Consider the following 16166-nt stretch of genomic DNA (forward strand, 5'->3'; position numbering starts at 1 on the left):
GTGTTACAGTTATGTTTTGCTTAATCTTTGCTCTTTTTTAAAGGTCACAGGGTGCTCATTAGGCCTCTTTCTTCTCCATCTCTTTATTCTATGTGTTTTATTATTTGTAAGAAATCCAGAGTCTACTGTGGCCAGATAGCTCTTAATCCTCATAAACCTTCACTTTAAAAACTCTATATATGTGGGAAGTGGAATGGAAAATACACAATAATATAAACTATAAAATTTATACTTAAAAAATCTGGGTAACTTAGGTAGAATTTATTATTGGAGGAGGCAGATGGCAAGTAAAAGTGATTAATATACATCTTGCCAGGAGGAACAATCCTGGTGACGAAATCTCTGTTAACCTGCATCTTCTAGAGTGCAGGTTTAGAAACTGAGCATACAAATTCATGCAGAATCCTCATTCATTTCTCAAGAACTTGGAATTTATTTCTTGACAGACCCTAAACCAAATTCTGGTATGTGTTTATTAGTTTTTTTCCTCCAAGCAATAGTAAAATGTTTTGATTATTTTTCTAATGTAGCATGCACTTAAAGCTGTGAGATCCCCATAAATATTCCCTAGTTAGGCGGTTGCCTGCCAGTTAAGTTTGTGTTAAGGATGAAGCTGCCGTTTTCATTAGTTCCAGAGAATGTGCACATGTGTGTCTTTGTGTCTTCCTCCACCCCCCTCCACATCTGTAATCTATTTTCCTAAAAGTCTCTGCTATATCCCTCTTGTGTTTTTTCGTTGTTGTGGTTTTGAGTGGTTGTTTTTCTTCTTTCTTTTTTTCTTTGTTTCTTTTTTTTTTTTTTTAACTGCAGGAGGAGTGGTGGAATAGGGGAAGGATGATAGAAAAAGGAAGTGTTCTTTCTTATCCTGGATTTAAAAAAGTATATTTTGCTTTTGATGAATATAAAAAAGTTTTGTTTTTTAAAGGACTCATTTTATTCTATATATAGTTCCTTCAACGTAGAGTATTATAATCCCATTTAGGAATTTATGTAATCTCTAACCAAAGGATCGTTGTTATTTTACATTGCAGAAAAATTCATGGAGCATATCATTACTTATCATGAATTTGCAGAAAACCCTGGACTCATAGATAATCCTAACCTTGTAATACGGATATATAACCGGTAAATACTCTTGTTTTTATAATTGCTAAATACTCTTGGAGAGTTTTTTTTCAAAGTGGTGTTTTTAACTCTTATCATTTTCTTGCTATCAAATGTGCCATCTCCTATAAATGAACTAGTGGGCAGTGACTTTGAAGTGAAAGAGAAACCTCAGCCTTATTTTTCAATGAAGCAATGAAATGTTATTCTTAGATGTTTTACTGCTTGTCTGCTTAGAGAAGTTTGGCTTGAAGCAAAGGTCATTCATGTGACAAAAAAAATTTAGTTGAACATTGCTTCATTGAGAAGAATTAGGAATTTTATGTTTTTCTATGTTCATCCTCTTTTCTTTCTCCCTTCCTTTCTACCCCTTTCTCTACTCCCTCCCTTCTTCGTGTAACGGTTTTGCCCAATTTTTATTTCACACAGTTATTATAACTGGGCTTTGGCTGCTCCCATGATCCTTAGCTTGCAAGTATTCCAGAAGAGTCTGCCGAAGGTGAGATGATCCACGATTTGTTTTCCTTTTTAAAAATATTACAGCATACGATATTTAGAAACATCCATATGTGCACATTTCTAAACTGGGTACTATTCAGAGTTTGGTTTAAAATTAATTTAATATTCTAGATGATCCAAAGAGTTCTACATGCCCACTCAAATTATCTCACACCCAAAATCTAGGAAATTTGCTGGGCTGCCATTGTCTTTGTCATTTTTATTAGATATTTATATTGGTTTTTGACTAGGTATAAAAGTTGAGATTTTTTTCATTGTTAGTTAAGTACAGAATGAACAAAAAAAAAATTTCATCTCATTAATATGGAAAGCAGCAGCAAGAAGATGTTGATGTGGCCACCAGAAGTATGACATCAGGGTGATTGGGTCAAGTTGTGGCCAATAAGCGTGTTATGTAGAATCTGAAGGTTTGTTCCAAATCTGTCTGTGAGCCTAATTGGTCCTCATAACTCATAAGAACATGTTTCTTTTCTGTTTTGGTTTTGGGTTTTTTTTTTTTTTTTGTATATTTTTTTTATTGGAGTTCGATTTGCCAAAATATAGCATAACACCCAGTGCTCATTCCATCAAGTGGCCCCCTCAGTGCCTGTCACCCAGTCTCCCCATCCGCTGCCCACCTCCCTTTCTACCACCCCTTGTTCGTTTCCCAGAGTTAGGAGTCTCTCAGAGAAAATGTTTTCCAAGGATAAAGAAATGAGATCAGCTGACCTGCCAGCCCCCTGCTCCTAAATAGCCAGACCACCTGGTCTCTTACCACAGAACTGCCACAAAGCTATGCTACTACAAAAGAGGACTGCCTACCTTTCAGAGGTGTTACAGACTCTGAGGAGTTTGGGAGGTGGGGAGAATGCTGCTCACATTCCATAATGAGGCAGCATCCTGCAGACTGCTGGTGGAAAGTAGTTGGGTGCTTTGTGACAAATGGCTAGACTGACCCAAGTCAATTGTTTCCAGGCCACAGTTGAGTCCTGGGTCAAAGATAAGATGCCAAAGAAATCTGGTCGCTGGTGGTTTTGGCGTAAGAGAGAGAGCATGACCAAACAGGTAACTGACCTGGAGGAGGGGTAATTTTTTTCTGTAGACTGAAAAGAAGTGAATCTTTAATTTGTTCAAAAAACCTTTTTGCCAAGCACAGGAAAGTGAATTTGGGCTATAGAATACTCTCCTGCAATAATAATGGTCACCATTTTGAACAGTTAGATGTGTAGGAACCGTGCTAGATGCTTTATTTGCCTCTCTTTGCTGCAGTCTAACAGTATAGATGTTTGAGCTCCCACTTTCCACCAAAGTAATGGGCACAGAGAGGTAATGTAGCCTGACCAAGGACACGTAACTGCTGAGGGGTGGAGCTGGGGTTTGGCCATGAATCAAGCTCCAAAGCCTGTGCTCTTTCTGCTTTGCTTACTGCATTACCTTCCAGATAGAAGCGAGAACTTGTCCTCCTGCCAAGCAGGAGACCCTGGTGGCAGTGACCTCAGTGACGTCTGTTCTGTACTATAGATGCCCCTGCAAAGACCTAATCAGTGTGGGCTGGTTGTATTCTATTCTGTGACTTGAAATGGTGCCCTTTTAAAATTTTTACTTGTGACTTTGCAGTGACAGCTTTTTGCATAGCAGCACATGACCTCTGTCTCTGATTTCTATCCTTTGGCTCAAAGTAGAGAAAATCTGCTTAAGCATTTTTAAGTTGTGGATTCAGAAAACCATTTTACCCATTCCTAGAAAGGGCTGCTGATAAATTTTTACCTGTCAGTCGTTGGGAGGGAAAAATTGTACATTGCCATTATTATCTTGTTTTAGCTGCCAGAGGCCAAGGAAGGGAAATCCGAGGTGCCACCAACCAGTGATCTGCCATCGAGCGCAAAGGAGCCAGCCAGTGGCAGGTGGGGTGCCCTGTCCTTCCTCTGGGCTCACAGTACTTGGGCTACCTCTGCTTTTTAGCCATTGTATTCAAATTGATTTTGACAGTTTTGTTTAATTTTTAGTCAAAAATGTCTTACGGACAACCATGACAGTAAACGGCATGTTGGTGCCTCTCCATTAGCAGATGATAACTTCTGCTTTTCTTAAAAATAATAATCAGCTGAGAGGACTGAAGGTACCCATCACTGCTTTTTCAATGCCTTGCTCCCATCCTGGAGCTGTGGAATCAGATGCCTGTGAAATGGAGGCCTGTGGGAAGGAGATCTTAAGGAGTCTTGAGATGTGCTGTCTCTGGTGTCCTGTCAGGCGCACAGGGAGATGGAAAAGAATTTCAGAGGGTGCCTGGCTGGCTCAGAGCATGTGACTCTTGATCTCAGGGTCATGAGTTCCAGTCCCCCATTGGGTATAGAGATTATTTCAAATTTTTTTAAAAAATCAAAAATTGGTGTGGGTCCATTTCATTTCTTAGAAGGAGTAGCACCCCTCTGGATATTTGTTTTGGCTAACCCTGAAAGGAGGTGCCACCATGTACCCCATCCTTCCTGCTGTTCTTGGACTTCTCCAGCCAGATTCTTTCTCCTGTTCTAACTCTGTAATTCAGCAGTTGGTCTAAGCCTGAGCATTCATTTCCTTGCTCTCTACTCTCTTTTTTTAAAGAAAGATCAAATCTTTCTTTTTAGTTTTAAAAATCAGTGTAAGCCATTATATTTTCTGCAGTTTGCATTTTTTGAAACATATGTATCTTTTTTAGCAGGAGTCAGTAGACTTAAGAGCATTTACTGGTCTTAGCAGAAAATAGTTGGTCATGGTCAGACTGTAACTGCAGGGTTAATCACGAGAGTGAGGAGGAAGGTGTCCTTCTCACTTCACGATAGGAGTACTCAGGAAACAAGAACTTTTCCCATCCCTAGAATGGATGTGGGATCTTGTCTTGATCCTACATGAAAAGCTCTTCTCAGTAAAAACGGTCTGCTGCCTCTTGAGTAACTGGATTGCTCTTGAATAGGCTGACTGAGGATGACTCATCCAGTGATGAGGGGTCACAGGAGCTCGAAGAGTCCATCAAAGTGGACCCTGTTCCCACAGAGCCCCCAAGCCATGGCAGCACAACCTCATATAAGAAGTCTCTTCGACTCTCTTCGGACCAGATTGTGAGTCGTGTGTGATACATGTGGATCCAGTCAGCTTGTTTTAGTAACTGTTTAATTGGACATGCTTCCTCTTCTGTCCACACTATCCCAAGCCCTGCACGCAAGACATGGTGTGTGTGATTGTATAAACACTCACATAAAGTAGGACGGCATCTCCCACCACTGGGGACCACCTGGGGAACCTGGGACATGGCTTCTTTCTCCACCCTAGATTTCCACTTCAGTCTCTCAGAATGAACCAAGGGATCTATATTTTAACCTGTTTCCTAGATGACTCTTACACAGCCAGCCCATTTCTGAGCCATATACTGTCTTTTAGGATCTATAACAGAGAAAAATGACATTTTCTTATTTAGATCCAGTTTCCTCTTTCCTGTTTATTTGTCACTCATCTTCCTCTGTTTTCAGTTTGAGATGGTCTTGCCCCTAGGGCAGTCTGGTTGGAGGAAGAGCCAGAGACATTGGGTTTTTTAGGTGGAACCAGAAAAAATCTCTTAGAATTCGAGAACATCATTCAGGCAATGGCTCCCTCAGCTTCTTGTGAGCAAGCTGTATGTGCAGCACTGGCTGGCTGTGTGCCAGCATAACAGAAACCATCCTGCCTTGAGCTGAGGCCCTGAAACACTGGTGGGGATTTTGTAAATATTCAGACTCTCTTGCAAGCTGTATGGCTGTATGTCTTTAGCTGATTTTATTTTATTACAATAATCTGATTATGTATTTCTTTCCATTCTTTATATATCCCCCTCCACACACACACACACACACACACACACACACACGTACACACACGTACATACTTTAGAGATTAGGGTCCTTTTTCACTTAACATTATATCTTAGCAATCTCTCAATGACTATTGGAAACTGACTTTTATCTGTTTTATGTAATTTCATCAAAATGACATACCGTTAATTTTCAAAATCATTGCTCTATGATTTTCTTATTCTTTTACTTTTAATAAAAGGCAAAACTGAAGCTCCAAGATGGCCCAAATGATGTCGTGTTTAGTATTACAACCCAGTATCAAGGTACCTGCCGCTGTGCAGGGACCATTTACCTGTGGAACTGGAATGACAAGATCATCATTTCTGATATTGATGGGACAATAACCAAGTAAGCACGAGCCTGTGGTAGACGGCCATGGGTGAGGTGAGGGACCCCGTTGCAGTGAGGGTTGAGGGTGAGGGATCCCTCCGTGTCAGGAAGGTTTGTAAACTATACACACTGAGACTCACATGCTGAGATCACACATGGTCATGTACAGGGCCATTCTGTGGTTAGAGAAGATGAGTGGAGCCATACAAATTAGGATTGAGGGTAACTTTTGGAAAGATTCAGTTATGTGGTCCCCAAGTTCCAGCATTAAAAAATTTAAAGTAAGAAGATGTTGCAATTAGGGAGGAAGAAAAGAAGATGTGTGGTTATAAATTATCTCTGAAAAGGAACATCTGGCTTCTACTTTTTGAAGTTCCTCGGAGGGTGGGTTTGCAGGGAACTGCTGCACTGTTGCATAAGCCATAACAAAGTTGCCCTTGTAGATTAGATCGTTCCCCCAACCCTGCTGCTATCCTATGGTTTTTAGCAGCTGGTATTGAACTAGGCTCTATGTGCTTCATTCCTGATACTTTTTCTTATTTCTCCCCTCTCAGATCTGATGCTTTGGGCCAGATTCTTCCACAGCTGGGTAAAGACTGGACTCATCAGGGTATAGCAAAGCTCTACCACTCCATCAACGAGTAGGTGCCTTGTCCCACATGTCCCATGTGCTTGAGTAGCCTCACAAAGAAAAGTGCCAGCCACCATTCATGAAGCAGTTGCCGTGTTACACGTCTCACCCGTCTCCTTTCCACCTCACAGCGTTATGAGTTGGAGGCACCACGTGCTTCTACAGTTCTAGTTATCCTTTAGGGGCTTAGCTTTAACTTAACAGGAGAGCCAGTTTTCATTTTGGTTTTATTAATTGGGTTTTTTAAAAACCTATTTCATTGAGTAGGTAATACATGCATGCATGGGGGAGACATTTTGTCCATGTGGTCCTCTCTGTTGGGACAACAGGAAGACAGTGCTGTGGCTTTTGTGGACCATGATACATATGAGTTAAGTTGATTGGAAAATTCAGTGTCTTACCATTAGATGAGAATGCCCATAATAGGAAAATTGTGTATCTGTTCTCCAGGGATGATTTTGTTCCTTTTTTTACAGAATGGTTTGCATTTTACAAATTGTCTTTATAAATAAGATCCTTTGCAACTTTCCTTTATGGCAGATAGTTTAAAGGTAGTCCAAGATTTTTGTTCTGTGACTTGACTTTTGTGGACTAGATGCTAAAGATACATCAATACTTACGAATTTAGCAAATGCCTGGTTGTATATACCTCCCTGCTTCCCTGTGGTGTTTTCCATGATATCTTTGTAATCTTAACTGCTTTCCTTATTAAATTCAAGAATTTGATTTTCACAATAAATGAAAAGAACTGTATTTGGATCTCTTAAAAGAATAGTGCTTTTTTTTTTTTTTTCTTTGACGAAAGGATGCTTCTAAACAGGACATGTTGTGTTTCAGGAATGGCTACAAGTTCCTATACTGCTCCGCACGTGCCATTGGCATGGCTGACATGACCCGTGGTTACCTGCACTGGGTCAATGACAAGGGTACCATCTTGCCTCGGGGCCCTCTCATGTTGTCCCCCAGCAGCCTGTTCTCTGCCTTCCACAGGTACCTCTCCTGCATGCACACTTGTATGTCCACTCCCCGGGGGGGAGGGGCCTGAATGGGGAGGTGAAAGGTCAAGCTCACTGTAAGGGTTTGTATCTGATTCTGAGCTTCTGCATCTCTTGGTTCTTGGCTCCCCCAGGGCACTATAACCCTGAGCTCACCCAGTCTGTGTCAGACACCATCCAAAAAAGTCGAACTGTCAAGCTTTCTCTATCCCTAAACCCCTACACTCGGAATCTTAGTCTGTCTTAACTGGCACAGAAGGAGAGAGAGAGATACCAGTTAGAAAAGGTTTTTTTAAATGATTGTGAGGACTGACATCTTTTCAGGATCGCACACCAGGGAAAGCTGCCATTTCTATTTGCTCATTGTATTTGTATTTTTTTCCCCCTTAGGGAAGTGATAGAAAAGAAGCCAGAGAAGTTCAAAATTGAGTGTCTAAACGATATCAAGAATCTGTTTGCCCCATCTAAGCAGCCCTTTTATGCTGCCTTTGGAAACCGTCCAAATGTAAGTGTCTCCTCTGAACTTCACATTCTGATGAGGGAAAAATTCAGAGGACTGTAGTTTTTAGGGTATAGCCATGTCCTCATTCTCAAACCAAGTGTATAAGTGAAATGAATGTTCTGCTAAATGGGTTTTCATTTATCTGTTCCAAATTTCTGCCATTGTGGGGAGGTCTTATAGGTGGATGCCTGCCCTAGAGTTTTGGTGAAAGAAAAAGGGCACCTTGTTTCTCTAGATTTGATTCATCTCCTCAGGTAGCTCTGACTCATGTTCTAAGTGGTTCTAAGCTGTGTCCTTAGATCCACCCCACAGAGTGCTCAGCCTTCACTAATGCTTCCCAAACCTGCTTGCCCACACACGGGGCCCTCCATTTCCAGAGGGTGTTGCTCTCTGGCCTCTGGCAGGCAGCAGGCATCTCCTTCTCCAGGGCCCCTGGCCTCTGCTCAGCACCCACTTTACTGACTTTGAGCGCCCTTGCATTGGGCTCCACTCTTCAGTTTGGGTTTGTTTAAAGCTCAGTTTCAGTGGCAGAGCTGCACTGTGCCAACTCCACATGTTTTCTGTAGACAGTCATCTGTGCAATTCTCTGGCTCACAAGGAACCAGAGAAGCCTCTCCTAACTTCTTCTCTCATAATAACCCTATTTAATGTTTTCTTGTCCAGGATGTCTATGCTTACACACAAGTTGGAGTTCCAGACTGCAGAATATTCACCGTGAACCCCAAGGGTGAATTAATACAAGAAAGGACCAAAGGAAACAAGTCCTCGTAAGTGTGTTCTTATTTCTCAGTTCACCACCCTGCAGCCAGGGTGAAGTTGGGGATGGAGAATCTGAGGATCCGGCCCCACTCGAAATATCGGAGCTATACCTGCCTTTGGGAGGCTTTCCTCTTTGCCTGGGTGTTTTCTTGTCTGTAATAGCAGGTATAATAGGATCGCTACAATCCTAGACTCTGAAGAGGAGGGCCATGCACTGGGAAGGGATGGCTGGCTTCTCAGGTGCCACTGCTCTGAGGAGCCTCAGTAACTGCTTCCCAGCCTTCAGTCTTGTGCCCTCACCTGCTTCAGAGGGGCAGTTTATGCATTTCTTCCCAATCCCTTCTCCTAGGTACCACAGGCTGAGCGAACTCGTGGAGCACGTGTTCCCACTTCTCAGTAAGGAACAGAACTCTGCCTTTCCCTGCCCAGAGTTCAGCTCCTTCTGCTACTGGCGGGACCCGATCCCCAAAGTGGACCTGGATGATCTGGCATGAGGTGACACCTCCAGGGGGAGGTCCTCAGTCCCTCACCTCACAGCAAGGGAAGGTGACCAGCACTTCTGCTGGGCAGAGGACATTGGGCAACCCTGCAAGCCACAGGTGCAGGACGAGACCCATGTGGATGGCCGGGCACCAGCAGGCACTGGGAGAGTCCTGGAGCTGCAACCATGGTCCTCCTTCCCCTTCCCAGGCCTGGTAGGGCTGTGACCCAGTGCCCTGGGCAGGGTTGGTGGGGGGGAAGGGGACAGTGGAGGAGCTTGGACCTGCGGTCGGAGGCCTGGGCTCCTAGCGCTGTGGTCCTCATACACGTGCTGTGTCAGGTGTGTGCTGGTGCTCCTTTAACTGAATGATTTAAAAGGAAGAAAGAAGCTGAGAGGGGACCAAAACATGTATACAGTAAAGTGTTATAATTTCCACTGGGCAGTTGAGAGTGTTTCTCTCTACAACCAGGGCTTTCTTTAGGCGATCAGGGTCCACTGAGCTGCTTCAGGTCCAGTTAGTGACATGGTTCAAACCACCTGTGCACATTTCTGCCGTGGGCTCTTTCTTCCGTACCACAGGGAAACAGGACATCTGCTTGGGTGGGCTGCTCCCAATGGGGCCCGGGTCATGAGTCCCAGTCCCCCAGATGGGGGCTTCTGGAGAAGAAGAGCCCCTTAGTTCATTGCCTTCTCAACTGTGACTAGCCCGGAAGTTGTCTTGGACCTGGCTAGGCGAACAGGTCTTGCTGTCTGCTTGGTGCCTGTAAGAAGAGCACTGATGGCAGACATTGATTGAACAAGCTACAGCTCGGTTTTCAGAGAGGCCTTAGCAATGCAGATCTGCACTCCTGTGGGGTCTTGGAAGAGCCTTTTTCCGTGTCCCTCTGCCTGCAACTCTCTCCCAGCCTGGGTGTAATGAGTCAGCAGTCTGAGCAGACCCCACCAGGGGTGGGCCCACCCTGTCAGCCCCTCCAGGACTGAGAGCCTGGGTGGTGAGGGCCACCTCCGTGTTGGAATCCAGAGGACTACTGGAGAGGAGGCACACATGCACACAGGCCTCGGCCACGGTCAGCCAAGTCCAGGGCAGAGAGCGGGAGCTGCGGGTCCAGACGCCCCCCTGTCCACCTCTGCTTGCCCGGCCCCCGCTGTGGTGCTCTCCTCGCACTCCTCATTCCAGTCTGCCCCACTCGGGTAATACTGACCTAGAGATGCAGAAGGGGGATGGTTATTTTTCCAGACTGGAGAGTTGGAAGCCCTTTTAGTCCGGCCATCTGTCCTAGTGGATGCGGAGGTGATGGCCCAGCCCTCTGAACACAGTTCTCAGCGGCTGAACATGGCAGCACATACTCCAAAGGAGGAGCGACAGGTGCTGCTTCCAGCGCGCACCCCCCACCTTTCACAGTACGAGGACTAGTCATTGAAATAGTTTATGTACAGTAGGTTAGGCAAACTAGGTTATGCTTAGAGGAAGTTGTGCCCAGTTAGTGAATTCAGGTGCTGGCAGAGCAGCGGTGCGGGCCTCCCAGACTCTCCACGTTGGTTGCACAGGAGGAGCCTGAGCTTTTGTGCTGAACCTCAGCTGCCAGGGCTTCTCTGCATGCTGCGGTACAGGAATCTTCTTGACTTCTGTAGTCCTCTATAGGCTGTCCTTTAAAGAGTTTTTGATGAGACAGTTTCTTTTCCTTGATGAACTCTTCTCTGTGGACACATGGGCCTCGTAAAGGTCCCGCCCAGGAGTCCAGCCTGCCAGCCCCTGCCCAGGGCAGCTGACCCCTCCGGCCCTGTGTCCATAAGCACTAGACTTTGTCGTTTTTGTTGCTGCAGGTTGATCCAGTGGGTACCTTCGCTAATTAATGTGAGTCTTTTTCCTTATTTAAAGGAGTCCCTCTTGCTGAAAGTAGATGATTACTATCACTCTAGTGTTACAAAAGTATTAAGTTTGTGCTGAAACCCATTGCCATTTGGTACAAATGACATTTGTTCTTTCTGTGAAAGAGAGTTACCCTCAAGTGTGTTTGTACACCGACCCTTCCCATGGTGAGTTACTGAAGGAGCCCGAGCCTCGTGCTGCTTTCGGTGATCGGCGGTCTCGTGGGGTGATCGCCGGCGGATTGGGCTTTTCAGAGTCATTGTTTTGGTTGGTCTACTGCTGCAGTGGCCTTGGCCCCTTTCCCACTCTCCAGTTCAGCCCGACTTGAGTATATGCCTTGATACCCACGTGCTGAAGCTTGTGTGGCCCTGGCGCCAATGTCTGCATCTCCGGCAGGCGTTGGGACGTGCACGTGCAGGCCCGGAAGCATGCACACTTAGCCCCCGTGTGAGAACTGTTTGCTGTGCTCAGAACCATCTACATAGTTTTCAGCTGGAAAAGAAAAAAGTTACAGGGTGATGTCCTAAAATGAAAGCTGCTGACAGTCGCAGGGAGAACAGCTGAGGACCCATAGCCAGCGACACAACCAGAAGGTGCCTGTGTCCGGGAGGCACATGTGTGGCCCTTCCGGGGTCTGTTCCTGAAGGTGCAGGCAGGACCTTTACAAACAGATAGTAAATGCTTTCTCCTTCTGCTAGTTGGTGAAAACAGCCTCTTCCAGGGAATTTTAGCATCTTTTTAAGTATCTTGTTTACTCTGGGAAGCCTTGTTTTCCTATTTTAGAACATGCTGTGTTTAATGAAACTGGTTAAAAGTTGAGTTTTTGTTTAAGTGCTCTTTCCAGGTGAAAACTACTTTTTTGGTTTGATTTGACGGTAAGAAAGGGAGGGGGGGAACTTTGTTGTTTTAATTTAATAATTACAGTTAGCCTATGATGAAGTATTCGATTCTTAGCAATGCCACTAATAAGTTTTAAGTTGTCAGGAATTGTGAACATCCATACGGTACTCTTGGTCATGGCAAAGACCGTTACCCTGAGATAAATGGCTCATATTTTGGTGCGGTGTTTGATGTTCAAAACAAGATGTTATAACAATAAACAAACGTAAACCGAATGCATTTGACTCCTTCCTTTAGAGGACATTTGAACCATCGTCTCTGTACTCTTGCCAGAAATTGGTAATTTCCATAAATTAGCATTTTGATCTTTGCTGACACATTCGTCTACAGAAAGGACTTCTTTTTGGTGCTTGTTTTCATAAAACCTGATTCCAAAAGTGAGGCAGTGCCCACGGGAATGAACCTCTCTTGCTTTGTAGGCTCTGCCAGAGAGTGATTCATTCATACATAGTGATTCCTGGGGTGTTCTCGCTGCACGCTCTAGGCTGGGTCCCCACACCCCCTCAGCCATTCAGGCCTCAACCCCTGGGAGGCCTGCTCAGAGCTGTTGCCACCGCCCCCTTTCCTTAAACCCTCCCTCCAGGTGAGTACCACCTAGCAGTTCTGATGCTCTCAGCAGCCTCGGAGACTCAAAGTGATCTTGAATCAAAAACCACACTCCACATGCTATTTAAATGAGTATCTTTTCCCCTCGGATTGCCGGACTCTACCAGACGCAGCATATGCTGGACGGGAATCCCAGAGCCCTTCTTGAGAGCCTGCCTTCCAGTAGGGAAAGCTTTCCATGTTGTGCTGCTTTGCCTGGATGTGAGCAGCGTGAGGGACCGCGCTCCTTGGGGTGTACTTAGGGAACAGAAAGATGCGCTCAGAGGGCAGTTGACTGTAGAGGGGCCAGCTTGCAGTGGCGCCGCGAGGGCTCATCCCTGCAGCTAAGGCTGTAGCCTGCCTGTTTCCTTCTTTGATCGGACAGTGTAGGGGAAGAAGGTAACATGTCCAGAAAGTGGGTGCAGATGTACATGAAGCCATGTTTTATAAAGATCTGCAAGCATGGACTCTAATCATAACACTAATCACAAACAAATTTCAGTCGTGAGAAACCACAGGACTGAAGATGATAGGGCCACTGAGAAAGCTAGATTAATGCACTACCATGGAATGAACTGCAAATGCAGTATGCACTAATTTGCATTTTTTAGTGCTGGTGGTATTATTCTGTTCATTTATTATTTTTTTTTTATTTTTTATTTATTTTTTTTTTTAAAGATTTTATTTATTTATTCATGAGACACACAGAGAAGCAGAGAGAGGAGAAGCAGGCTCCCTGCACGGAGCCCGATGTGGGACTCGATCCCAGGTTTCCAGGATCATACCCTGAGCCAAAGGCAGACGCCCAACCACTGAGCCACCCAGGCATCCCTCTGTTCATCATTTAAATGAGGCCATTTGTTAATGTTCCGTGTGGGGGAGAAAAAAATGACCCAGTCCTGTCTCTGCATAAGTGCATGCCTTGACCTTTTTCTTGGCAACAGTGCCTTTGAGAAGTCCTGTCCTGGTACCTAAGTGCTCGGCACGTAGCTTCAGGCCTGTGGACCCTGCCTTTCCAGCTGTTGAGCTTTTGTCCCCTTTGGCACTTGTAAGAGATTGTTGGGGGGGGGGTGTGAAGCAGAGAGGGTGAAAGTATGTGCATGTGCCAACTGGGTTTTCCTGAAAATGCACCACTGCGTTGGGTTTTTCCATGAGTCATTTGTAGGACAGTCACCTTTAGCCGATTCCCCAGCTGTAGAAACAAGGAAAGAGAATACCCTCCCCACGCCAACTCCTAGACAGAGATCCAGATTTTGAAGTCCTAAAACTGCAAACCTGCAATTCGTGGTCATGTCTCCCTACCTGGAGCAGGGGAAGGAGAAAGAAGGCCCTTCTCTGAAGTGTCCAGCAGCCATTGTGTTATCTCATTTGCAAGCATTCCTGGAAACTCAGCATTTTTATAGCATCACGGTATCCAGTGGCTTGAGTTCAGGCTCAGGAAACTAGTTTCTCTGATGCGCATCTTTCCCTGGGGCTCTAGGGGGTCTTGCCTCCCTGGGGGCACTTGATTGGCCAACAGATTTTACCAACCCGATGAGCAGAGCCTGTGGGAAGCTAAGGGTCTTGTGTCCTAGAGGTTTCTGTGGCTGCTGATAAAGGAGCAGCATGCCTGGGCTTCCTTGGAACGGAACGTGCTCTCCATGGGAAGATTCCTGCTTTTCTGCGATGATCTCAGCTTTCAGTGTGTGATCGGTTTTATGTTGGGGCTGTTGTTGCCTGGGAACCCGAGAGTCCTTAGAGCTGCATCTGCTGTGAGCTGTGTAGTGAGCAAGCAATCTCGTTAGCTCGGGCAGCTGCTGATGAGATGTGAAGTTTAAGCATCCCCCAGAGGAGCCCCTCTTTAGCTGCGGGGAGCACAGGGGGCCTTGACCTTCAAGTTCATCTGGTTTTTTATAAGCAAAAAACCCCCCAAGTGTACAGCTTAGATAGTGAGGGATAACAATTACACGGTTGAGACTGATTTATTCAAGCTCACTTTCTACAGGCATTTAAAACTCCTTACCTTTCTGCAGTTTGCTTTTTAGCAACAACTCTAAATCCATAAGGCACAGACTTCAGTAACTTGAAGTGGTTTTACGTCTTTATTGACACTCCCTGTCTTTGCACTTAGGTACACGTCATTCAAGGAGGACCCCCCCCCCCCCGGCCCCCTGGTTGCACAGCCTCCTGCACATGCCTCACAGCTGGGCAAAGGCCTGGAGTGCGCATGGCCCCCAGGTCTCTCTCAGTGGTGGCACGTGCCACTTCAGTGTTTAAACTTCTGTCCTGCAGGTGGAGTAAGTAAAGACCGTGGCCACAGGTGCGGCTCACCGCCCTCGTGCCCTCAGCCCTGCAGCCCAGCGGCTCTCCCTCCATCAGCAGGACGGGGCGGCAGGTTGCGCCCCCCAGTTGGCGGTTGATCGGCCAGGGAGGACCCCGCTCCTCAGGTGGCCAGTTGGAACGACAGAAGACAGTGGCCCCATCGGGCACGCGTGTCCTCGCCCCCTGCCCGGGGATGCTCAGGCCTGTATCTTAGGGGAGGTGTGGGGAGGTTTGCGGAAAACTAGACCAGTGCTCCAGTTACATACATAATAAACTGCATATATTAAAGCTTCCAAAGTCCTCACAACTAGTTCCCCGTAGCTCGCCCCGGCCACCCTAGAGGGGAGAGAGGAAAGGATACAAGAAAACCCCACTAAACGTGGAGTACATTTCGTCAAAGTCTGTGTGGGCCAAGCGGCCCCCAGTCACCACAATGTTGACACCATCTCCTGCCTTCAAGTGCACGACGAGGTGGAATGCGCCCGGGCCCCCACAGGTGTGCAGGCCCCCTTGGGGCCGGTGGTATTCCAGGAACTCCCTCCTGTAGCCGGCTGTATGCAGCTGGGCCACGCTGGCATTGGAGACGGACAGGACGGCTTCCACGTATGCATCCCTCTCAGGAGTCAGGGTGGCTGTGATGAGGTAACGCCCGTCATACGGAGCCGTGAAGATCCCTGAGAGGAGAGAGGCAGACGCTTGTCCTGTGACATCACAGCACCTTGGCGACAGCTTATCGGTTAACCCATGTTCGGGAGACCAACCATTCCTCTCTGTCCAGGACTGTCCCCGGAGACCAACTGGGAGAGTTGGTCACCAGACCCGCAGAAGGCAGGTTGGCCCGAGGGGGTGGGTAGCCCCTTTTGATACTTGCAGCTGCCTGACACCCACCCAGTGACAGGCCCACCTAGTGCACGGCCCAGGCGTGAAGACAGAGGGCTGAGGCCAGCCCAGGCCCATTCCCCCCTCACCAGCCAGGTCCTGGTTACCATTTGGGAGTTTCCTCCAGCATGGAAAGCACCCCACCAAGGCCAACATAGAATAAGCCCCACAACTTGTGTGCTGGGTACAAAATCCACAAAATGTTGGAGTTGCCTCCTGAGGACACAGGACCAAAAAGAACCCACAAAGCTAGTCACTAACCCAGGGAGAGACCACAGGCTCCCTGTATTGGACCAGTATACAGGTGGCACCATTTATGGCCACAAAGAAGCTGGCATTCATTGAGCCAACGACCCACAGGCCGTGGGCCTGGAGAAGCCGGGGAAGGGGTATTTGGAGGCAGGCGGCACAGGGAAGAGAAGAGGGAGTTGCAGATGTACCGTCTGCCAAGTGGCAACTGGGTGCCCC

At 46.5% G+C, this 16166-nt stretch overlaps 2 protein-coding genes across 7 annotated transcripts in view; one reads left to right on the forward strand and one right to left on the reverse strand.

Moving 5' to 3' along the window:
- Positions 1 to 12148, forward strand: part of LPIN2 (lipin 2) — an 81028-nt gene extending 68880 nt beyond the window's left edge. For all 6 annotated transcript variants that reach the window (XM_077900173.1, XM_077900171.1, XM_077900174.1 and 3 more), the window contains 11 exons: positions 1032 to 1125; positions 1534 to 1603; positions 2578 to 2667; positions 3424 to 3506; positions 4553 to 4697; positions 5665 to 5813; positions 6350 to 6436; positions 7264 to 7416; positions 7812 to 7926; positions 8587 to 8690; positions 9032 to 12148. In XM_077900173.1, coding sequence (XP_077756299.1) covers positions 1032 to 1125; positions 1534 to 1603; positions 2578 to 2667; positions 3424 to 3506; positions 4553 to 4697; positions 5665 to 5813; positions 6350 to 6436; positions 7264 to 7416; positions 7812 to 7926; positions 8587 to 8690; positions 9032 to 9176 — 1235 coding nt within the window. In that variant the 3' untranslated portion in view covers positions 9177 to 12148. The remainder of the gene's footprint in view (positions 1 to 1031; positions 1126 to 1533; positions 1604 to 2577; positions 2668 to 3423; positions 3507 to 4552; positions 4698 to 5664; positions 5814 to 6349; positions 6437 to 7263; positions 7417 to 7811; positions 7927 to 8586; positions 8691 to 9031) is intronic.
- Positions 12149 to 14460: 2312 nt separating this feature from the next.
- Positions 14461 to 16166, reverse strand: part of EMILIN2 (elastin microfibril interfacer 2) — a 59725-nt gene continuing 58019 nt past the window's right edge. Inside the window, exon 8 of the mRNA XM_077899745.1 lies at positions 14461 to 15493. Within this exon, the coding sequence (XP_077755871.1) occupies positions 15156 to 15493 (338 nt within the window). The 3' untranslated portion in view covers positions 14461 to 15155. The remainder of the gene's footprint in view (positions 15494 to 16166) is intronic.

This window comes from Canis aureus, chromosome 6 (genome assembly GCF_053574225.1).
Source record: "Canis aureus isolate CA01 chromosome 6, VMU_Caureus_v.1.0, whole genome shotgun sequence".
NCBI classification, from domain to species: Eukaryota; Metazoa; Chordata; class Mammalia; order Carnivora; family Canidae; genus Canis; species Canis aureus.